Raw genomic sequence first — 24,734 nt, forward strand, 5'->3', positions numbered from 1 at the left:
AAGCCTCCAGATCTCCCACACAGGTGTAGGGGCCCAAGGATTGGGGCTGTCTTCTGCTTTCTCAGGCCATAGCAAAGAGCTGGATCAGAATTGGAGTAGCCAGGACTCAAACTGGTACCCATAAGGGAATCTTGCACTGTGGGTTGCAGCTTTGCCCACTTTGCCACAGCATTGGCCTCTTGACACAATCTTTGGCCAGCCTGCCAGTCTGCTCACTTCAGCCTAAATTGGAGTTGGCTAGTTTGTGTACCCATCTCAGAGCCAAGGAAGCTCAGAACTGCCCACGACTGGCTCTTCCTTCTTGCTCACTCTGGAGATGGACTCTGCTCACAGGTCCCAAATGGCTTTGCTTGGCCCTCTTTCCTTGTTTTTCCTAGTGACCAGGCTGATTCTAAGGTAGGCAGGAAACCTGTTGGCTCACAGCAGCCTCTGTATTAATGTTTCACTCTCATCTGTGATATATTTAAAGTTTTCTCTCAGATCCCAAAAGCTTTAGTAAGGGGTGTTATTTTGTACTGAGATTTGTCTTTAATAAAGGCAAGTATCACTGAGGATTCTGTGTCCTCAGGATCAGCTGAACTCACTCAGGCCTGGATGGGGTTTCATGATCCTGGCTGCAGGCTGGCACATTCCCAGCTGTTGAGGGCAATTGGAGATGTACCAGCAAATGGAGGAAATAAATGATCTCTGTCTCTCTTTCTCCCCCTGCCTTTCAAATGAAATGAAAAACTAATAGATAAAAATTGGGAAAAAATTGTGCTTTGCCTTGTGTCCATGGACCAAAAAATTACTGTTGCTGTATGCAGAACTCATTTATACACTTTGCTAATACTCATAAAAACTTAAGAGCTGGTTGATCATTGCTGTCTGGGCTGCCTACTTTAGTTCCCATTCTGGGATCCATCCCTTTCCATCATCTGCATTTCACTGTAGTGCTCATAAATCACCAAACTGCCTCACAACTTTAGATCCTTTATTCATTCTTTATTCGTAGGTTGGCCATAAACTCACTTTCTTAACAGTATGCTGGTTTCTAAAATTCTTCGTAGGCAGAGATAATGGGGTCATTGATTTTCTCTGAGCCTTCCCCCAAGTCATTTATTTTATTTTTATTTTTAAAGATTTATTTATTTGAAAAGTAGAGTTACAGGGAGACAGAGGCAGAGGCAAAGGGAGGTCTTCCATCCTCTGGTTCACTTCTCAGATGGCCACAATGGCCGGAGCTGAGCTGATCCAAAGCCAGGAGCTCGGTCTCTTCTTGCAGGTGCAGGGGCCCAAGGACTTGGGCCATCTTCTTCTGCTTTTCCAGGCCATTGCAGAGAGCTGAGTCAGAAGTGGATCAGCCAGAACTCGAACTGGCATCCATATGGGACACCAGTACTTCAGGCTAGGGCTTTAACCCTATGTGCCACAGCACTGGCTCCAGTGGTTTGCTTTATGAAGCTGATTTTGGGTGGTGGGTAGAAGTTTGCTGGATCAGAAGTTGGGGTATAGCAGTTGCTGTTAGAGAAATAGGGCTGTTGCTGCCCTTTCCACTGTGCCCCACACTGCAACCTATGCCTGACTTTGGATTCTGTTCTTAGAGTGCTGGATTAAGGCAGTAGTGATGCAGTAAAAGAAAAAAAAATGTTTTAAACATTTGTATTTATTAATAAAAAGAACAATTTCCATGTATTTAATCCACATCTAGGTCTCCCATATAGGTGATGGGGCTCCAAGCATTTGGGCCATCTTCCTCTGTCTTCCCAGGTGCATTACCAGGAAGCTGGATTACTAGGCAGCTGAAACAGAAGAGCAGCCAGGACTAATTTTAGCCTTTCTGTTATGGGATGCTGGTATTCCAGATAGCAGCTTAACCTACAGGATCACAGTACTGCCCACATGTATTATTTTTATAATTAAAAGATCTAGATTCTGATTTTAAAATGATAATTTGAAATGAAAAAAATATATAGACTTTAGTTAATGATATGTCAGTATCAGGGACACTGTTGTAGCACAGTTGGTTAAGCCACCACCTACAATGCAAGCAATTCCACCTGAGTGTTGGTTGAAGTCCCAGCTGTTCCACTTCCAATTGAGCTCCCTGTTAATGTACCTGGGACAGTAGCAGAATATGGTCCAAGTGCTTGGGTCCCTGCCACCCATGTGGGAACCCAGATGGAGTTCTGGGCTCTTGGGTTTGGCTTGTGATAAAACTAGAACATAAGCTTCATTCATTTTAGGTTCTTATTACCCATGCCCCTTCTTTCAAGAGACCAGTTCATTCTCACATCCTGTATTGTTTCCCACCCCACCCTCTGCATTCTTCTCCAGGTTTGACAGCCCACAAAAAACTTGAAAAACCTGTATGGAGAAGCTCACCTCCACCTACTAACTAAGATATAAAAAGGCCCAGCCTGCTGGGGTCTGGGCCCTCTGCCAAGTGTTTGGTCTGTGTGCACACTGGCAGTTGGTTAACCTCTGCAAGTTTATTTTCTTTGAATAAAGAAAGCAGAAATATTTAGAAATAGTTTTATCTCTAACTTTGAAATATTAAGCATATCCTTTTAATAGTTTTTTAATTGGTGATTCCCTGTGAATTTTCTAGCCAGCTTCAATAAGCTCTCTTCCCTATTTCTGACTCTTAAAATTATTTCAAATTATGAGATGATTCCATATCCTAACTTATTTAAGCTTTTCATTTCCCATTTTTGTGACAGAGCAAAGAGACATCAATTTTGTATCCTGTTGAGGTAATCTTTATATTCTCTGTCTCCCTAAGTTCTGATTGTTTAAAAATAGCTGTTTTTTTTTTTTTTATTAAAAGAGTTGTGATTTGTTTGAATATACACTCATCCTAAAGCATTTGATCACCTTGAAACAATGATCAAGTCTGGTCTATATTATATTGTTAAGAACTCCTATTTCTACTAGCTATTCTAAGTCTTCTTGGGTCTTTGGCAGGTATTCAAAAATCAAATGTCCGAATTCTTTGGAATTGGGCAGCGGGAGCAATGTAAGGATAAGTGGCAGGCCAATTAATCGCTGCTTTATGTGGTGATCTGCCGTCAAGGAGACCCAACAAGGCCAGTCCACCCCCAGTTGGGACCTGTTTTCAATATGAGGAGTCAGGGCACTGGGCAAACAGCTGTTGTAACAGAAACTGGCTCCTGAAGAGCCCTGTCAGCTCTGCCAAGAGCAAGGACACTAGAAACAGAACTGCCCTGGAGGTTGAAGGACTCTTGGGTCAGAGCTGCAAACCCTACTGCCCTCCCTAAACTGAAAAAGCCCTTTACTCTGCCCAACTTCCTAAATAACCACTGCCATTGAGGGGATGGCCTAGGGTCAATAACATTGCAGGCAGAGCTGTAAGTTTCCTTTTAGATTTGTCACCTATTCAGGACTAACCTATTCAGGTCAGCTCTTCTCCCAGGCCAGGTAGCTAATGGAAGTCAACAGGGTGTCTTCTAAGGGGGTTCATACCTCCCTTATGATGTCTCTTCCAATATCACACGTGAAGAGATAATAGGTCTGGGCCTTGCATATACCTGGCCAGTCCTTAACACCCACATGATTATTATGAAGCCCCTCTTGTCAGTTTCTGTTTGCCTCTCAATGGGAAAACTCCCTCCTTGTTTGGACAGCACCTTTCTTAGATTTTCTAATGACTCTTCTCTTAGTTTTGGACCCTGTATATCTAATCTGCTTGTTAGATTCATTTCCTCCAGATTTGAAGCAGTGAAATTCTAGATGGCCATGCACATGAAACCTTGAAAGGAGACAATTTCCGCCTTCTGCTGGAAGCCTGTCTTGAGCACAGGTCCCTACTTCACCCCTCTTCAGCTTGAAGAAGTCAGAGCAGTCCTTGCCTTAACTCCTGAAAGCAACCTGGGTTTCCATAAGCAGAGGGAGGAAATGAGGGAGCCCAGGACTAAAAGCAGGCCAGACTAACCACATCGTATAGCTCCTTGCCAGCACAAACACACTAAATAAAACAGAAGTGTTCAGGCATACACTGTCTTCACGCTATGTGCAGGACTCTTGCTTTCCTATATCCCCATTGTCCTGCCTCATTTTGACCATCTTTTCCATGGGCAATGTTTATAATTTCTCCTTTCAGCCTCATAATCATAGTGCTCCTATTCCTACCATGTATAATTGACATTTCAAAGATCGTTACAGGCGCTTATGACTTCTATATTTCAAGCCATCATGCTGGAACAACACAAGAGTGCTCTTCTTCAATCAATCCAATCCAGAGCATAGATACCCCACCCCATGTCAATGCTCTGTATCAGCAGGAGTAGCCAAAAATAGACCAGTGCCGCATCTCCTTATCTATACTCAGAGTCAGGATTGATGGAACAAGGACATAAGCCTAAGTCATTTTAGGTTCTTGTTACTCACTCCTTCCTTCCTTCCTTCCTTCCTTCCTTCCTTCCTTCCTTCCTTCCCTCCTTCCCTCCTTCCCTCCTTCCCTCCTTCCCTCCTTCCCTCCTTCCCTCCTTCCCTCCTTCCCTCCCTCCCTCCCTCCCTCCCTCCCGCAGAGTTAGAGAGAGAGAGACAGAAAGAATGGTCTTCCTTCCATTGGTTCACCCCCTAAATGGCCACTACATGCTGATCCGAAGCCAGGAGCCAGGTGCTTCCTGGTCTCCTATGTGGGTGCAGGAACCCAAGCACTTGGGCCATCCTCCACTGCCCTCCTGGGCCACAGCAGAGAGCTGGACTGGACGAGGAGCAACTGGGACTAGAACCCGGTGCCCATATGGGATGCTGGCGCCGCAGGCGGAGGATTAACCAAGTGAGCCATGGTGCTGGCCCCATGAATTTTTCTTATTTATTTAAGAGACTTAGAGACAGAGGATTCCTGTTCACTGATTTACTACCCAAATGTCATTCAATTCTGGTTTTTCATGTGCTATTCCAACCACTGCCACCATCTTCATAGAACTCCTGGCCCTGGAATTGTCCTCATATTGCACAGGAACTGTGTAGTTGGTTTCTGTGTCTTTGAATGTTAGCGTGGAGGTAAAAGGAACCTTGAAGAGCAGGACAGGTGCCTTTCTCTCAGTGGCATAGCTGACAGTCATAGATATGAGGTGTTAGGATCTGTCATTCAGTGCACCCCATAGATCTTGGCTGGTCCAGAAAGGGACACCAGTGGTAAACCTCAGTTCTAGAGCTGGAGAAAAGGTCAATAAGATTGAATTTTCAAGGATTTTTTTGTCAGAAGATGGTGTGTCTGACAAAAGAACAGTGTGTCTCCTTGTGTACAGAGGGTGGTTCCAAAAGTTCTGTAGACAGTCTGCTTCATCAAAGATGGCTATAGGATGGAGATGGGTGTTCAGGCCATTTGAGATGAAATGTGTATGGAGTGAATGTAGATTGCACCTCTGTCACTGTTTACCCATCTGTAAGGTGAGTGTATTAGCAGTACTCGTGAAATGCCCCAGCATTTCCTGAGAAATCACTGTGAGGTGTGTGCAGTTGCATTTGTGGGGTTTGATGGTGTATTTTCTCCAAGTGAAGTTTCTGGTTTTCTGCACTGGGTAGCCGGCCCAGCACTACTCATTTGAGGTTATAGAGGTTTATGTAAGATCTAGTTTCCAGGAATATGGAAGTTTGGGTACTGGGTGACAGCCCCATTTCCTTTGGAAGTGAGTAGTTTTTATGATACTTGGAGAAGGGAGCTGTAAAAATAGGAATCATTTCTGACAGAATGCCACTTGATGCTCTTTGAGACAATGCCTTAAGGCTTTAGAACAGAGATAAAAGAGTCACTGAAATGTGAAGATCCTAGCTTTGCATGGTCCAAGGAGTTATTGATCATACTGACCAGAGTGAACAAGATTTAATTGATATTACCTTACCTCATCCATAAATTATCAAAGATTGGATGTTAGTGGAAGCTCTGGACCAGCTTTCAAAAGAAAGTTGTGAATGGATTAGAAAGACAGGCAAGGGCCTGCAAATGTTACTTATTTAAGTGGTCTCAAGTGTGTGGTCTGGGGTAGAGGGATAACCTCTCATGTCTGAGAATCACAGTCTACATTGCTTCCTACCACATGCCTATTACTTCATTCCAGTATCATGATATCCAGAAATGGAGGTCTGTGATACCTAGTCTGCCATATATTTGGTATCTAGGCTATGCTGCTTCCCCCTGTATCCTAATAGTTCTTCCTGGTAGTTCAAGGAGGGTTTGCCAGGGTCTCTGCATGTAAAAAAGATGAAACAAATTTGTATTTCAGAAGATAAATGGTTTGAGTAGTGTAATGTGATTTGCAGATGACATCACCCTAACGTTTGGCTAGTGTTTTTTCGGTTGTGTCACACTTAATTAAAAAAAAAAAAAAAAATTATTTTTCAGGTCAATTTCAGAAGCTGTCACCAGCTTCAAATAAGTATTGCTGTAGAAGATTGCCTTGAGCATGTCTTTACTTTTGATCCTAATGCTATGTATGGTTTATGTGATTTCAAAATCATATCATAAAAATTTCCTACTTACTGTCAGTAATTTCTTCTTGAAAATATTGAACATTATATAGTATATATGCAGCTACAGAAAATTATTGTAAGCTTTTTCCTGTTTTTTGAATAGTAAAATTACATTAAATCAGACTTCATTTATTAATAAGTTTCTTAAAATTTGAACAGAGTATGACCACGTATAAGCAGAAATGTGCAGCATAATCTTACTATCTCCAGAGAGTTTATTTGCATTTTTCCAAAACCTTTTTTTTCTTTTTAGTGTCAGCAGCTTTGCTATGATCAAGTTTTGAGGCATAGATCAAATTAATAGGAGCTTTTTTTCCTTAATTATTTGAAAGTGTTATATATAAGAGAGAGATAGACACAGATCTTTCAACTGCTAATTCACTCCCCAGAATGCTGCAATGGGCAGGTCTGGAACAGGCTGAAGCCAGGATCCAGGAGATTCATCTAGGTCTTCTATATTAGTAGCATTTACTCAAGTGCTTGGGCCATCTTCCACTGCTTTTCTTAGGCCACTAGTAGGGAGCTGAATCAAAAGCAGAGCAGCTGGAATACAAACCAGTGTCCATATAGGGTGCTTGCATAGCAGGTGGCAACTTTACTTGCTACATGATAGTGCCAGTCCTATGTTGATGGAAACTTGAACATGAGATTGTGAATTGTATTAATTGTATTTTGCATGCAATTGAACTTTCTCCCCTGCTCACCAACATGTATCAGTATTTGTTGTAGGTCAATTACCCATTTGATTTGTAATTCTGATTCAGTATTTTGGGATTGGCTCATCTGGGCAGTTCCTATGATGAGCCTGGGGTCAGAAATAAGGGATTAGTCATCTGAGGAACTGATTGGTGCCTTAGATATGACTTCACTTAAATGTCTGGTGCTTTGTGATGAATCCTATCTCTGCAACAGGCAGGCCCCAGGGTTTTCCAGAAGATAACTGTGTCAAATAAGGGAAATCTGAGAAGGCAAATACTTCACAAACTGTTTCTGTCACATTTACTGATATATCATGGGGTTAAGCAAGTGAAAAAGTGAAATCCAGAGTCTTCAGAAGGTATGGATACAGGGAATGGTATTATTTGGAATCATTACTGGTAAAGTGTACTGCATTAAATATACATGATATATGTTTGTTCCAATGCAATTTTGGCCAGAAATACGAAGCTGTAAGTTGCATGCTTTCTATAGAATTTCAGGTCTAAAAAAACAAGTGTTCTAGTGTACATACAAATATGGAATCCTGTGTGGTACTTCTGCATTAATAGAAAAATAGTAAACCCACAATAACTTTCTTCAGTGTACATTTTAGTGACAATGTAATATTTATCTCTTTGATAACTTCATTTATTTGAACAATAACCCTTACAGTTTAATTTTTTTTTTACTTTTACATTATTATTTTATAAAATTTGTAGAAAATGCTTTCATTAAACCAATAACTTCTGTTTAATCTATGATGCTTTTCCTATATATTTCTGTGTCTAAAGGTTTATTCCTTCACAGTGAAGCTGATGTTTTCTCAATGTATTCATTATTCTTTATTCATTCTACCATATATTTATATTTATATATTTTTTTTGCTTCACAGTTCAACATAGAAGGAAACTAGAGAAGTTCACCTTTTCTTCCAGGTATGATTCTTCACATAGTTCTAAGAGCAAAGAAAATCTATCACCTGTACGTGGGTTCGCTTTTTACTTTTGTTATTTTGTTATTTATTTTAAAGTTAGTGTTATACAGAGAGAGAAGGAGAGTCTTCTATCTGCTGGTTCACTCCCTAATTAGCTGCAGTGGCCAGAACTGCGCCAATCTGAAGCCAGGAACCAAGAACTTTCTTCTAGGTCTCCCACATGGGTGCAGGGACCCACAGACTTGGGCTATCTCCTACTGCTTTCCCAGAGCATAGCAGAGAGTTGAATCAGAATTGGAGCAGCCAGGTCTTAAACTGGCGCCCATATCGGATGCTAGCACTGCAGATAGTGGCTTTACCCACTACAGCATAGCACTGGCTCCCATGTTTTTTTTTTTTTTTTTTAATTTTTTATTTATTTGAAAGACACAATTACAAAGACAGGTAGAGCTAGTTCACTCCCCAAATGGTCGCAATGATCAGAGGAGAGCTGATCTGAAGCCAGGTGTCAGGAGCTTCTTCTGGTTCTCCCATGTGGATACAGCGGCCCAAGAACTTGGACCATCCTCCACTGCTTTCCCACACACATTAACATGGAGGTGGATTGGAAGTAAAGGCACTGGGACTTGAACTGGCACTCCTATGGGATGCTGGTGCTGCAAGCCAGGGCTTTATCCCTTTGTGCCACAGCCCTGGCCCCCATCAGTGGTTTTCTTAGTTATTCCTCAGCTTATTATCAGTTTTCATTTTTTGAGGTTTGTAATAGTTTTCTAATTAAAATGGAAAAATAAAATTTACTCTCAAGGAATGTGTACAAACAACATGAATGAGGAATTTGGCATGATTATGAAACATTGCAGTCATCTAAGATAAGACAGTTTGGACTCTGGTCTTTCTGTTGCCGTGGCAAAATATATATTTGTTACATGTTTTACATTGGAATTTAGAGTACAATATGCTAAATTTTTGGGTCATGATGTCTGAAACAGTCTTTATTGTCATGCATAATATAGTGGGCAGTGTTTTAGTGCTACTCTGGAAATAAAAATAATTAGCATTCTGCAAGGGTTAGAGTTACCTAGTGCTAAAACAGAAATCAGTTAAGTTTGTTTTTGAATTGTTAGAGAATATAGTCTAGTTTTGAGAAGCTGAACTAGATTCAGGGATAGAATAAAAAATGGGCAGAAGAATCTACTGCAGGTTCTTTTATTTTCTAAGGTTGATTTATTTATTTGAAAGGCAGTTGAGCTGGCTTGGAAGTGGAGAACCCAGAACTCAAATCGTCTGTTCATATGGGATGCCAGCATTGCAGGTGGAGGCTTAACCTGCTGCATCAACATGCTGGAGCCTCCTGCAGTTTCCTAAACACGATTATATGCATTTCTCTCAGTTAGTCACAAATGCAGATTGTGTTGCAGACTTTCCCAAGTTCTGTTTTTGGGTAAATAATTCCATTGTTTTCATTTTAATTTGATATAATGTTATTTCAGTTCTTTGAGTGTTTATCAATAGAATAATCATAAACAAAGCCAAAAGCTATTTTCTGTTCTTTGTCTTACTTGAATCTTCTCTGTTGTTTAAAAATATTTATGAGCTTGATAGAGAAATTAGTTGATGGATCACAAGAGAGATAGCTCCCACAGACCTATTCACACAATAAATAACCGTACCAAACAGAGGTGGAGCAAGACTGAAGTCAGGAGTCAGGAATGGTGTCTAGGCCTTTCTCATTCATGCCTTCATCATTGATTCCCCAGGTCTGCATTAGCTGGGAGCTGGAAACTGGAGCTGGCCCTGGAAATCAAACTTATGCAATCTGAGGTAGAAGTAGGGTATCTTAGTTGGCATAATAAGCATAAACTAAATGCCTCCCCTCTCTTTTAAGATATTTCTTCTTGGCCATATTTGAAGTGACTGTGCATGGTGTCTTCCTGGAAATTGTTCCTGTTTGTTCCCATTATAGCTTCACTGATTGTTTCTTGTCTTTTTCCTGAATACTTCTACATTCTTTGCCCTTTTAAGAGTTAATATTGTCCCCTTTCAGCCTGCTTTGAAATTCCCTTTGACAAATTCTGGCCCTTTGAGATCTAAAACTCCTGTTTCCCTCCAGCTTGGGCTTTCTTCACAGCCTTTAGGTCATAGGTTTGACTCCATGTTGAATGCTTCTGTGTGGCTGTCCAAATGCTCAACAAGTATAAAATGAAACCACATCCTTCCTTCATACCCATATAAAAGATACACAGCTGTCAGTGTTTGATATGTGACAGAGTTGATATGTTTACCAGAAGTGTTCTATTACAGGTGATGATAGCATTTGAAGACCTGGCTGTGTACTTTACCTGGGAAGAATGGCAGAACATGAACAAAGCTCAGAAAATCCTGTACAGGGATGTGATGCTGGAGATCTACAGCAGCCTGTTCTCCTTGGGTGAGTGACACCCATCACAAGCCCAAGGGTCACATTTTCATGCTATTTAACAAATAAGTGAACACTTTATAAAAGTTTAATGATGGGCAGGCATAGCTTTGAGTCCATGAATAATCCGAATACCTACCATCTGGGAAAGGATTCAAATGGGAATATTTGTTGCATAGCTCCTAGGCCAAGCTGTACTCCTTTAATTAAAGTAGTTAATTGACAGAGTCTTCCATTGTTTCCATTAATAGGACACTGTATTACCAAACCTGACTTGATCTTCAAGTTGGAGCAAGGAGCAGAGCCATGGATGGTGGAAGAATGCCTAAATCAGAGCCTTCCAGGTCAGTCTGCACATAATGGGCAGGGAGGCCAAGGCAGAAAGAGGAAAGAGTGTAGTAGATGTTGTCTGGTGCTCTTTCCATAAATTTTTCCCAAGTCTTACTAGGTTAGGTATATCCCCCAAGTTCTAAATTGTCCTTCTTTATAGCTTCATACCTTTTCCTTCATTGATTTATTAATTCCTTCAGTACTTGTTAATTGGGTAACTTATAGAAACTCGTTTCAGACTGAATTCCCACTCATGGTTTTGGCCAGGTACAGAACCTGGTATTTTAATCATCTCAACACTGAACCAATAAATGCGAACTCTCTCTATATTGTCTCTTTCTATTTTTCTTTCTCTGTGCCTCTCAAATAAGAAAATGATAGGTTGTTGGGAACAGTTGAGGAATAAGCCTGTGGCTGGCAACCCTCTGTTCCATTCTTTTTTTGTGTCATATTTTCTGTCTCTCAAGTAAGTAAATATATAAGTAAATGCTAAAAGATGCTCAGAAAAGCAAATTACCTTTGAGATGTAGTGACTTTGAACAGCTCTTCTCTGGACTGTTGAGGAATAACTTTGGTTCTTTCTTCTTTCTTTTTTTGCTTTACTTTTTTTTTCCTTTTTTTTTTTAATCTCTCTTTTTCTTCCTCATACAAAGTGTTGAACTTTACCTAGAATAGAGTTAACCTGCTCTGTGTAAAGTTAATATAGATCTTAGTAAAAAAACAAGATTGCAAACAGGAGAGGGTATATGAAGACGTTCAGGAGTGTGGGTAGTAGGCAGGGTACTCTGGGAAGAATTACTGTGTTCTTAAAGTTGTGTTTATGAAATGCATGCAAATAAATTTGAAAAAAATCTTATGCCACTTAGATAACAAGTAACTTCATTCCTTTTCATCACTACTCCAGGAGAAACACTTTCATGTGATTCATTGATTTTTTTTTTTTTTTTCATTTCAGTTGCCATGAAAAGTGATGATGTAATTAGGACCAACCAGGAATTTCAAGACGAAAATTTGAATCATGATGTTACGACAAATAACAGGTCATCAACTCCCAAGATAGTTGAGATAAGCAGTTCAAATCATATTTCGAAACTGATTATCAAACATGAAAATTATTCAGCAATGAAACCTGAGGAATGCAATGTATGTCACAATGTGTATCCCCACAGTGGGCCTGATGAGCTACAAGCTGGAGAGAAACTTGATGCTGTTATGGTACCTGGGAACTCCCTCAAATGCTGTGAGCCTCTTAATGAGTATCACAATATGCAGACTGTGACCCAGTCATTTGAACATAGTGGATATGGGAAAGACTTCAAAAGGGAGAAGATATTCTTTAGATTTGAGATGGTCCATATGGGAGAGTCCTATGATGGGTCAACTTTCACTGTTGGAAACACAACTCAAATTGAAAAAACTTTCCATAATGATACTAACCTCAGTATGCATCAACAAATCACTACAGGAGAGAAATTCTATGAAGATATTGGGTATGTGGAACCTCTTGTTTACCAATCAGATCTTGCAATAAATCAGATACCAGATACAGGGAAAAAATCCTACTCATGTATACTTTGTGGGAAATCATTCAGTTATAAGTCTTGCCATAGCATCCATCACAGTATTCACATACAGGAAAACCACCATGTATGTAATGAATGTAGAGAAATCACATACCAGAAGTCAAATCTAATTAGACAGCATACAAGGGAGAAATCTCATGAATTCAATGAGTGTGGAACAGCCATTTTCCAGAAATCATACCTCATAAAACATCAGAGAATTCACACAGGGGAGAAGCCTTATGAGTGTAACGACTGTGGAAAAACTTTTGACTATAAATCACAACTCATAATACACCAGAGAATTCACACAGGGGAGAAACCTCATGAATGCAATGACTGTGGAAAAGCCTTTGGCCAGAAGTCAGACCTCATCAAACATCAGAGAATTCATACAGGAGAGAAACCTCATGAATGTAGTGACTGTGGAAAAGCCTTTGGCAAGAAGTCAAATCTAGTAATGCATCAGAGAATTCACACAGGAGAAAAACCTTATGAATGCAGTTGTTGTGGAAAAGCCTTTCTGTGCAAGTCACACCTGATCAAACATCAGAGAACTCACACAGGTGAGAAACCTTATCAATGTAGTGACTGTGGAAAAGCCTTTGGTAGTAAGTCAAATCTCTTAATGCATCATAGAATTCACACAGGGGAGAAGCCTTATGAATGTAATGACTGTGGAAAAGCCTTTGGCCAGAAATCAGACCTCATCAAACATCAGAGAATTCACATAGGGGAGAAACCTTATGAATGTAATAATTGTGGGAAAGCCTTTGCGCATAATTCAGACCTTATGAAACATCAGAGAATTCATGCAGGGGTGAAACCTTTTGAATGTAGTGACTGTGGTAAAGCCTTTGGCCAGAAGTCAGACCTTATCAAACATCAGAGAATTCACAGTGGGGAGAAACCTCATGAATGTAATTACTGTGGAAAAGCCTTTGGCTATAAGTCAAATCTTATAATGCATGAGAGAATTCACACAGGAGAGAAACCTTATGGATGCAATGGCTGTGGAAAAGCCTTTATGCGCAAGTCACACCTCATCAAACATCAGAGAATTCACACAGGGGAGAAACCTTATGAATGTAATGACTGTGGAAAAGCCTTTGGTGATAAGTCAAATCTCTTAATGCATCAAAGAATTCACACAGGGGAGAAGCCTTATGAATGTAATGACTGTGGAAAAGGCTTTGGCCAAAAGTCACAACTCCTAATGCATCATAGAATTCACACAGGGGAGAAACCTCATGAATGTAATGACTGTGGAAAAGCCTTTGGCTATAAGTCAAACCTTGTAATGCATCAGAGAATTCACACAGGAGAGAAACCTCATGAATGCAATGACTGTGGAAAAGCCTTTGGCTATAAGTCAAATCTCGTAATGCATCAGAGAATTCACACAGGAGAGAAACCTTATGAATGCAATGGCTGTGGAAAAGCCTTTCTGTGCAAGTCACACCTCATCAAACATCACAGAATTCACACAGGTGAGAAACCTCATGTATGTAGTGACTGTGGAAAAGCCTTTGGCTATAAGTCAAATCTTGTAATGCATCAGAAAATCCACACAGGAGACAAACCTCATGAATGCAATGACTGTGGAAAAGCCTTTGCCAATAAATCACGACTCATAATGCATCAGAGAATTCACACAAGGGAGTAACCTTAGGAATGTAATGGCTATGGAAAAGCCTTTGGCAATAAATCACGACTCATAATGCATCAGAAAATTCACACAGTGCAGTAACTTTATGAATGTAATGACTGGAAAAGACTCTTGCTGCAAATCACAACTTAAAACCATACTAGAGCATCTTTTAAGACTGGATGAGTGGTGACAAATTCTTTCAGTTCCTTTTTTTATGGAAGATCTTTATTTCACATTCATTCAAAATAGGTTGGCAGGGTATAGTATCCTCAGTTGACAGATATTTTTTTTCTTTTAAAACTTGGACTATATCTCTTCATTCTCACCTAGCCCATAGAGATTCTGATGAGAAGTCACCTGTGAATCTAGTTGGAAATCCTCCAAAAGTTGTTTGGCATTTGTGTCGTGCATGTTTTAGAATATTCTTTATGCATTACTGTTGAAAGTTTGACTGCAGTATCGTGGTAAAGATCTTTATGGTCAGTGCTATTATGTGTTCTGTGTGCTTCCTATATTTGGACATCCCATTATTTCTAGAAATTGGGAAAGTTTTTATAATTATTTCACCAAATATGCCTTCTAAACCATTCTCTTTCCACCCCTGGAACTGCATTTTGGGTCATGTTATTGTATCCCATAAATTTCCAACACTGTCTTTTATTATTTTCTAAAATTTTATTTTTCATATAATATATTTATACACACAAAGAGACACACACCCCCCACAAACACACACTCCTGTAGGTTTTAGGAACATAGTGATATTTCCTGCCCTCTCCTTGATACAAGTTCCAGACCTTCCGCCTCCTTGCTCTCCTGTCACCTCTCAATTTTTACAGAGATCCTTTTTCAGCTTACTTTATACACATAAGGCAAACCCTACACTAACTAAAGAGTTTAACAAATAGTATGAAGGAAAAAGAAAACATTGTTCCTCAGCGGAAGAGATAAGGGCTTAAACAATCATCAAATCTCAAAGTGTTCATTTCAACCCAATGTATTCTAGGTACTCTATTAGTTATCACAGATAAGGGAAAACATATCTGCCTTTTTGTGGATGGTTTATTTAAGTGCAGTGTTTCCCAGTTTCATCTATTTTGTTGCAAAAAACATGATTTATTTATTTACAGCTGAGTAGTGCTACATAATATGTAAATACCAGAATTTTTTAATCCAATCATTGATTAATGAGCATTTGGGTTGATTCAGATATTAACTTTTGAATTGAGTGGCAATGATTAGTTATCAGTAATACAGATAACTGTTTTAGATGCTGTTTTCTTTTGATTCGAGTAAATTCCCAGGAATGTGATGACTGGATTATGTGCTAAGTTTATATTCATATTTCTGAGATATTGCTATTCTGTCTTCCATAGTGGCTGGGCCACTTCGCATGCTCACCAACAATGGATTAGGGTACCTTTTTTTTTTCCATCTCCTCACCAGTATTTGTTATTTGTTTATTTCTGTATGTGAGCCATTGTAAATGGGTTGAGGTGAAATTTCATTGTAGTTTTGATCTGTGTTTCCCTAATAACTAGTAATCTTGAGCATTATTTCAAGTGTCTGTTGGCCAATTGTATTTCTTTGCTCGAAAAACCTGTTCAGGCCCTTTCCCATTTTGTTACTGGAGTGTTTGTTGTTGTTGTTGTTGTAGTTGAGTTTCTTGAGCTCTTTCTAGATTCTGTATACTAACCCTTTATCACTTGAGTCGTTTGTTAATATTCTCTCCCATTCTCTTGGTTGCCTCTTTGCTGAGTGCTTCTTTTGCAGTACAGAAGCTTCTCTGCTTATAATCCCAATTGTCAGTTTTGGCTTTGATTGCCTGTGCTTCTAGGATTTTTTTTTTTTTCAAGAATTCTTCACCTATGCTAATATCTTGTAAGGTTTTCCCAATGATCTCTGATGATTTGATAGTACTAGGTTGTAGATTTAGGTCTTTGATTGATTTTGATTGGATTTTTGTGTAAGGTAAAGGTCTTTCTACATACTTCTGCATGTGGAGATCGTTATCCAAGCACCATTTGATGAAGAGACTGTCATTGCTCCATGGATTGATTTAGTTTCTTTGTCAAAGATAAATTGGTTGTAGATATGGATTGCTTTCTGAAGTTTCTGTTCTTTTTCATTGGTCTACAAGTCTGTTTTTGTGCCAGTACAAGATTGTTTTGTGCATAACTGCCCTATATTATGCCTTGAGATCCAGTATTGTGATGCCCCCGGCTTTTTTTGTTGTTGTTATATGAGATTGCCTTAGGTATTTTGGTTCTCTTTTGTTTTCACTTGATTCTCAGCATGCTTTTTCTAGATTTTTCATAGCACTGATAAATATCACTTGGTCCAGGTGAATGATCTTTCTGATGTGTTTTGGATTCAGTTAGTATTTTATTGAGGATATCTGCATCTGTGTTCATCAGACAAATTGGTCTATAGTTTTCTTTTTCTGTTTTATCTTTTTCTGGTTCAGGAACTAAGGTGATGCTGGCTTCATAGAAGGAGTTTCCCTCTAAGGAAAAGGGGGAGAAACAAAGACTGGGTACAAAGTCACAGCAAGACCAAATTTATTCAGAGTTAACTCACAGAGGTTGACCTGCTGCCAGCATGCACTCCAAACACGTGGCTGAGGGTCCAGACGCAAGGGGCTGGGCTTTTTTATATCTTAGGTGGGCCAGGGGTGGAGGCGGGGAGGGTAGAAGCTGGAGGCTAATTTCTTCATATAGGTTCTTCTAGTTTGCCTCCCAGGCCACTAAACCTGTGGATGAATGCAGGGGGGTGAGGTGGAGAATAATAGTATGTGAAACTGAATTGGGATTCAGTGACAAGGGATAAATTTTGATTTTATCTATCTGAGGCTTATTTCTTTTTCCACAACCCTTCCTTTCAGTTACTTTGATTAGCTTGACAAGAATTGGAATTAGTTCTTTAAATATCTGATAGAACTCTCTAGTGAAGCCATCCAGTCCTGGGCTTTTCTTTATTAAGAGTATCTTTATTACTGATAAAGTTTCAGTCTTGGTTATTGGTCTGTTTAGGTTTTCTGTGTCTTTATGACTCAAATTTGGTAGATTGTGTGCAGGAATCTCTCCCTTTCTTGTAGGTTTCTCAGAGCCTGTGGTATGCCTTAATGGGGACGCCTTCTACATGTGTGCCTTGCAATCTGTCAGTCCATCCAGTCAGGCTCAAAGTAAGTGGGGACTGCAGATATTTCTCTCCACTAGAATCTCTGGATCATACAAGGGCCACTTGCCAAATGTAGCTCTCTCCCTGCATCTTCTGCCAGTACTACCACGAAGATGGCATCCTGTCTCAGCAAGTTGCTATGCATGTAAACAGAGGTTTTGGCATCTGCCACCCAACCTCAAAATGGCATCCACCCTTTCTCAGCCAAGCAGCGGGTACTGTTGTGGGGAGGTTGGGGTGAAGTAAACATTTATTTTACTTACACTGGTAACTACTAGTACCTTCTAGGCCCCAGAGCTCCAGTCTGGACTTGCACCATACTCTCCCTCCAGCAATGTCACCACGGGTTGCTGTAGTCCAGTCTCACCTTTGTCTCCAAGCTAGCACACTCTCCAACTCTCAGCTGCTGTAGTTTTTTTCTTGTGCCCTTGTTTATAGTGCATGGCTACATCTTCTGCAAAGGTCCATGGTGTTCCTCTTTCTTTTGTAGTTTCCAGTATGGTTTTCTTTCATGCTCCACTGGGAGTGTGTTTCCTCCTTTTTTTTTTTTTCTTTGCTATTTTATCCCTAGCCTAGTACAGTTTGTCATTCCTTGATCTATCATCTTGGAATCTCCTATACCTTATTTTCCACAATCAAAGATTTGTATGTAAAGATTTCTATTTTGTTTTCATTAGAGCAGATGACTTGCCCATGATGTAACTAAACTTAAAGTGAATCTGATATCACAACACAGTTTATCTTCTTTGCAGGAAAAGTAAAGAATTTCTCTTAACACTTCAACTTGCCAAACAAGACAATGCTGTTTGCTTTTGGTTCTCAGTGGTTTATTTATGTCTCCCTGGTTTATAGCATCATAAACTTGCATTTTAAGAAAATATTTTTGTTCAGAAGTTTGTATTTGTACCATCTTTTTATTTTTCCTTTGAATCATTACATTTAAAAGTCTTCAAAAGCAAAAGTTGGCCCCTGGAATCAAATGCTAAAGTGTGCACACTGATACGTGGATAATTTAACAAAGTTCACTCATTTAACTGGGCTGATCATTGCCAAACAGTGTTTAATGGCCATCATGGAACAATAATTTCATTTTAAATTATCTGCAAACCAAAATAACTTAACACAGAAACATTCACTTCCTCATATGTATATGGGATAAAACTATGAATAGTATATTTATAACCTTATAAACATATATCTTACCCAGACGTATTTTACTTTTTAACATTTAAAATTGTATCTGAGAGGCAGAGAAATTTACTTATCCAAATGTCTGTCGTGCTTCAGGGCCAGGCTAGGCCCTGAAGCCAGGAGTAAGGAATTCAATCCTGGTTTCCCACATGGTTGGCAGGAATCCAATTACTTAGCCAACACTGCTGACACCAAGAGCTGTGTTATCAGACTATGGTGCCAAGAGCTATAATTAGGATAAAACCCAAATACCGTGATGTGGGGGATGGGTGTTTTTACCTACATCATCATGACCAGGTCAAATGTCCAGCTCAGATGTATTTCAAATGAACACATCAGGATTGTTATTTATTTATCAACATTTAAGATCTTAGTATTAATATTTTCTTAAACGTTTATTTATTTGAAATACAAAGTTGGAGAGAGAAAAATCTTCCTTTAACAAGTTTGCTCCCTAAATGGCCACAATGGCTCAGCCAGACTGAAACCAGGAGCCAGGAGTTTCTTCCAGGTATCCCTTGTGGGTGGCAGGGACACAAACACTTGAGACATCCTTTGCAGCTTTCCCAGGCCATTAGCAGGTAGCTGGATCAAAAGTGGAGCTTTTGAATGATGGCAAAGCAGGCTGTGACTTTATCTGCTTTGACACAATGCCAGCTCAAACTGTTTTCTTGATTTTTTAAAGATTTATTTGTTTAAATGTCAAAGTTACAGAGGGAAGAGGGAGAGACAGAGTGGTCCTCCATCCACTGAATTCCTCCCCAGATAGTCACAATTGGCAGTGCTGGCCGAGGCTGAAGCCAGGAGCCAAGAGCCCCATCCAGGTCTCCCATGAAAATGGAGGGGTCCAAGCATTTGGGTCATGTGCTTCTTTTTCAGGCACATTAGCAGGGAGCTGCATTGGGAGTGAACAAACTATGTGAACCAGCTTGTATATGAGATGCTGACATTGTAAAGTAGTGGCTTAACCTATTACACCACAACACTGGCCCCTTAAGTTTTAATCTTCAGTATTATAAGATAGAATAAAAGTTGATGACTCAGTAAATCTAAGCTGAAAGCATTGCAGAATAATCTGAATTGTAATATTTTCTCAAACATGAAAATATTACTGAGTAGAATCAAAATAATTAACTCATTTACATTTTGTGCCATGCCTTTTTTGTATAAAATTTAGGCATAAGTGAATTTTTCTTCATATGTGCTGTCAACATAATGCTGAAATTTCAATCACTTTTTTTTAAGATTTTATTTATTTGATAAAGTTACAGAGGTAGAGACAGAGAGAGGTCTTCCACCTGCTGGTTCACTCCCCAGATGGCTACAACACCCACAGCTGCACAGATCTAAAGCCAGGAGCTTCTTCTAGGTCTCCCACATGGGTACAGGGGCCCAAGGACTTGGGCCATCTTCTACTGCTATCCCAAGCCATAGTGGAGAGCTGGATCAGAAGTGGAGCAGCTTGGACTCAAACTGGTGCCCACATGGGATGCTGGCGCTTCAGATCAGGGTTTTAACCCACTGCGCCACAGTGCCAGCCCTTCAATCACTTATTTTTTGATTGTCAATTAATTAAATGCCCCACTAAAGGAAGAGGATAGACTATCCACTAAAATAGGTCCCTGGTCTTCATATTTTCAATGCATTTAAATTAGCTTGCTCTCAAACTATTCTAGAGGGCAATGGCTTGGAACAGTGCTCATCTGCAGAATTACACAGGTTTTACCAGAAAGTGTAGTTTGATGTTGGGATCTTTTTAATGGAACATTGAATTTGGAAAATAAATATCTTTCATTCAGATAATGCCTTGTCCAGGACTTTGCCATTTCATGACTTAGTACCCTTGGAAACCAATTACTTAGCTTTTTAGGCTTCAGTTTCATTTTCTTTGAAGTTAAGATAATAGAAGATATCCTATTTTTTCCTGAAAAAATAAAATGTTGGAAATATTGTATAGAATAAATGTTAGCTGTTATTTTTATCCTCTATTTTTAGTTTTCATAACTAATGGTGTCTAAGTGTCATTACTGCAAGATGTTAAACTGTATGAATTTAGGTACAACTGAAAAAATTTTTGAGCCTTGAAAAGGATTTTAAATAAAGTATAAGTTCAACTTCATATTTAAAACAATATTTTTCTACATGTAATAGCAAACCCCTTTCACTTTCTGTTTAATTAGATTATTTAGCCATCTTCTACCTGATTTCCTCAATACTGTAGTTTATTTACTCATTTGCTGCTTGTGATGGTACCTTCGTATTTCGAAGAAAGTAAATGGTGTTCTTGTTCAGAAATGACCACTGATTTTGGGTCAGCATCATTGCATAAAACCACTGCCTGCAGTGTTGGCATCCCATATGGGTGCTGGTTGGAGTCCCAAATGCTGTATTTCTGATCCAGTTCCCTGCTACTGGTCTGAGAAAAACAGCAGAAAATGGCTACGTGTTTGGACCCCTACAGTCATATGGAAGACCTGGAAGGATCTAATGGCTCCTGCCTTCAGCCTGGCCCAGCCCCTGCTGTTGCAGCCATTTGGGGAGTGACCCAGTAGATGGAAGACTCTCTATGACTCTCTCTATAACTCTGCCTTTAAAAATAAATTTTTTAAAAAATGAGAATTTTCTGCTCAGGTACATTTTACAAAGAACAAAGAGTACCTTTTAACTGGGTCAAGAGCTTTTGATTCTTCACCTATGTTCCTTCCCTATACTAAACTCACAAACCAGAGTCTGAATGTTTTGAAATCATTTCAAGGTATATTACAACAAATTAAGGTGCTAATCCTATAAATCACCCTGCAGAAAATAACGTGAAGCAGAGTTATTCAAATCATCCACAAAAGTAAAAATAGAATCATAAATATCAACAAAAAGGTAGAAAAGTGTGTTCTAAAAATTGTCTATGGTAAAATAAAAAAAAAAAGTAATAAAATGTAAGACTTAAATTCAACCACTTAAATATAGAAGGTATGATAACACACTTAAATGTCAATTTTAACAGAACAAATATAAAAGCAAGGCACAAATATATGCCACTCAGAATAAATACATGTTAAATATAAATACATGAGTATGTTAAAAGTAAAGATGCATATGTCATCACAAGTCAAAAAGGGTCCTATATTAGCATGGGACAATGTCAGTTTCAAAACAAAGAATATAATTCCTCTTAGTTTATCATTTATAATGAGAATTAAGAAGGAGGTCATAATTTTTTTAAAAGTTTTTTATTTATTTGAAAGAGAGCTCTTCCATCCACTGGCTTACTCCCCAAGTGGCCACTATAGCCAGAGCTTAATGGATCTGAAGCCAGGACCCAGGAGTTTCTTCCAGGTCTCCCATGTGGTGCAGGGCCCCAACAACTTGGGCCATCTTCCACTGCTTTTCCAGGCCATAGCAGAGAGCTGAATCCGAAATGGAGTAGGCAGGGCTTAACACCAGCACCCATATGGGATGCCTACATTGCAGACCAGGTCTTTAACCTGCTGCACCACAGCACTGGCCGCCATAGCATTCTTTTTTAAAAGATTTTTGAATTCTATTTTAAAGGCTATGTGACTGGAGGGAAAGACAGATATTCTATTTACTGGTTCACTCCCTAAATGGCCTTGATGGGACAGTCTCAGCTGAAGCTAGGTCCCCAGAACTCCATCTGGGTCTCCTTCAGGGCTGGCAGTGCCCACTTGGGCCATCTGCTTCCTTCCCATGTCCATTAGCAGGGAGCTGGGTCAGAAATAACAGCCATGACTAAAACTGGTCCTCAAATATGGAATGCTGGTGTCTTCGGTGGTGCCATAACCCACTGTGCCCTGACACTTACCCAGTGTCAGTTCTCCTAATAATGAAACTTCAGAATAATATGAAGAAAATAGTGATAGAACTGCAAAGGAACAGCTATTAAATCAATGTTAAATAGATTTCAGTGCCATCTTGAAGGCACATATAAGGATGTAATTTATTATATAAAGGTAGGGATATCTACTCCCTTTTATTCAGTGTTATGCTAGGCATTTGAATCTGTCAAGAACAGGTAATTTGAACTCATTTGCTCAGGAAACCTTCATAAATTTCATCAGCTTTTCTTTGTGAACTTTGGTCTTAATATGTTCAATCCTATCCCATGCATTGTGTTCCTGGGAATGACATAACTCCACCTTCATTTTCCAAGAACCTTGATCCAAGTTTCTTGCTGGCTACTAGTATGGGAAATAGAACATCAAGAAACACCTATCCAGATATTTTGAAAGGAAAAATGTTATTTTTTTCTTTAGAGTACTCAAAGTAGCAAACCTCATCTTGTTCTTACTATAACTGCAATGTCTGACAAAAATAGTTACCCTTTCTCGGCTTAAGGACAGAGCTCTCACACTAATAGAAGTAGAAGGGAATTACATCTCAATTTTGAGTTGGTAAGTTAACCAAATGCTAGGTCACAAGACACAATAAGATGTGTTCTGTTTATGTGATAATTTTATAAAATTAGTATTTGTCAGTAAGTAATCATAGAAAATTATGGTGTGTAAATTTTTTTGCTCTTTAAGATTTTTGATGTAATTACTAAATATATCCACCTATTTTTACAATACTGATATTTGGAATTTAATGTCTGTAAATGGCTGAAGAGGGCTCAAAGAATGGAATTCTCACTAATTTAATTACTTTGAAGTGTGTAGCTAGCTTTTATTTTGTTGTGGAAATTTTACAAATGATTATACTCAGGCATATTATCATCCTTTTAACTTTAGTTTTGTTTCATTTTGTGTATATTTGAAAATCATTTACCAATTTTTCTGAAGACTCTAAGATAAACTGCATTTTTTTAAGAATAAAAGATGAAAAAATATATATTCTAAAGAAATGTAGATAACACCTTGAAAAAGATGGGTTATATTACTGGCAAAGTTCCCTTATGTTATAAGGCTGTAATGTCTGCTTTATTGAATTAGGACATTAGTGAATGCTTTTCCCAGATGTACAGATGGTATCCTATTTATTTATAGATAATTTGGGGGAATGGATGTAGATAGGTGGAATATTATTAGAATATTCACTTATGTTAATAGTATTTCCATTCTTTCATATATAGTTCTTTTATATAGTGCCTGATATATACTGTGATAAGTAAATGTAAATTGCTTAAACTATACAGTGAAAAATGTCACTACATTTTCCCATTTAAGTTTTCTTTCTGTATATCAGATATAGACTTCTGGATCAAATCTTGGAATTTTGAAAAAAACCTATCTTAATAAATAAATTCTTGCAAGATAAAAAATATAGGAACTAAATTTGTCGCCATTGTACTTAGAAATAGTTTTAAGAACAGTTGATATTTAAGATTATATAAGTCTACAATACATTTAAAAGCACACACTTGATGTGAGTGGTGCATCATTTATGTTGCTTAGGAGGCCTGCAGCTTGGGTACAATACCTATTTCCACTTCCTATTCCAGCCTCTAACTAATGAACACTCAGAATAGCAGTGGTGATGGCTCAAGTAGTTGGTTTTTGTTACCCTTGTGGGAGATTCAGATTCAGTTCTGACTTCTAGTTTCAGCCTGTCCCAGTCTCAACTTTTGTGGCATTTGGAGCATGAAAAAGTGACTGGAAGCTCTTTCTCTCTGTTGTTTCTGCTTCCATCTTTCTCTTTATTTTCAAAAACAGTAATTTCTTTTGGGACCAGCACTGTGGTGCAGTGGATTAAAGCCCTGGCCTGCAGAGCCAGTATCCCATATGGGTGCTGTTTCAAGCCCCAGCTGCTCTGTTTCCAATGCAGCTCTCTACTAATGTACCTGGGAAAGCAGCAGAGTCTGACCCAAATTCTTGGGCTCCTGCACCCACGAGGGAGACCTGGAAGAAGCTCCTGGCTCTTGGCTTCAGATCAACCCATCTCTATACATTGCGGCCATCTGGGGAGTGAACCAGTGGATGGAAGACCTCTCTCTCTGTCTCTACCTCTTTCTGTAACTCAAATAAATAAAATCAATTTTTAAAAAAGTTATTCTAAAAAAAAGGTATTTATTTTTTCACAACCACTAATTATATTTTCATTTTAAATAAAAAATTAAGTGCTGCATGATTTTATGAGATTAACCATTGTGTTGGGCCACATATTTATTGTAAAAATCTATTACAAAAGTCAACTATAGTTGCTTTTTTATATATTATCAGTTACATCTCACATTTTTGTGAGATAAGCAGAAAAATAATCTTGTTGCCTTTTTTTACTCAGACTATGGATTATACCAAATATGTGTGAATGAATTGAGAAGTGTAACTCCCATTATTG

General features: G+C 38.9%; 1 protein-coding gene across 9 annotated transcripts in view; it reads left to right on the forward strand.

The window, feature by feature from the left end:
- The window catches only part of LOC100347948 (uncharacterized), a 30,944-nt gene extending 12,799 nt beyond the window's left edge, over positions 1–18,145 (forward strand). For 3 of the 9 annotated variants that reach the window (XM_070065655.2, XM_070065657.2, XM_089322505.1), the window contains 5 exons: positions 8,072–8,114; positions 9,871–9,934; positions 10,415–10,541; positions 10,781–10,873; positions 11,815–18,145. In XM_070065655.2, coding sequence (XP_069921756.1) covers positions 8,072–8,114; positions 9,871–9,934; positions 10,415–10,541; positions 10,781–10,873; positions 11,815–14,087 — 2,600 coding nt within the window. In that variant the 3' untranslated portion in view covers positions 14,088–18,145. Of the gene's footprint in view, positions 1–8,071; positions 8,161–9,870; positions 9,938–10,414; positions 10,542–10,780; positions 10,874–11,814 lie in introns of all 9 variants that reach the window. The other 6 variants (XM_070065658.2, XM_070065659.2, XM_089322503.1 and 3 more) reach the window with 5 other exon arrangements.
- The last annotated feature ends 6,589 nt before the right edge of the window (positions 18,146–24,734 follow it).

Source organism: Oryctolagus cuniculus, chromosome 20, assembly GCF_051225735.1.
Source record: "Oryctolagus cuniculus isolate XC-2025 breed Fujian yellow rabbit chromosome 20, ASM5122573v1, whole genome shotgun sequence".
NCBI classification, from domain to species: Eukaryota; Metazoa; Chordata; class Mammalia; order Lagomorpha; family Leporidae; genus Oryctolagus; species Oryctolagus cuniculus.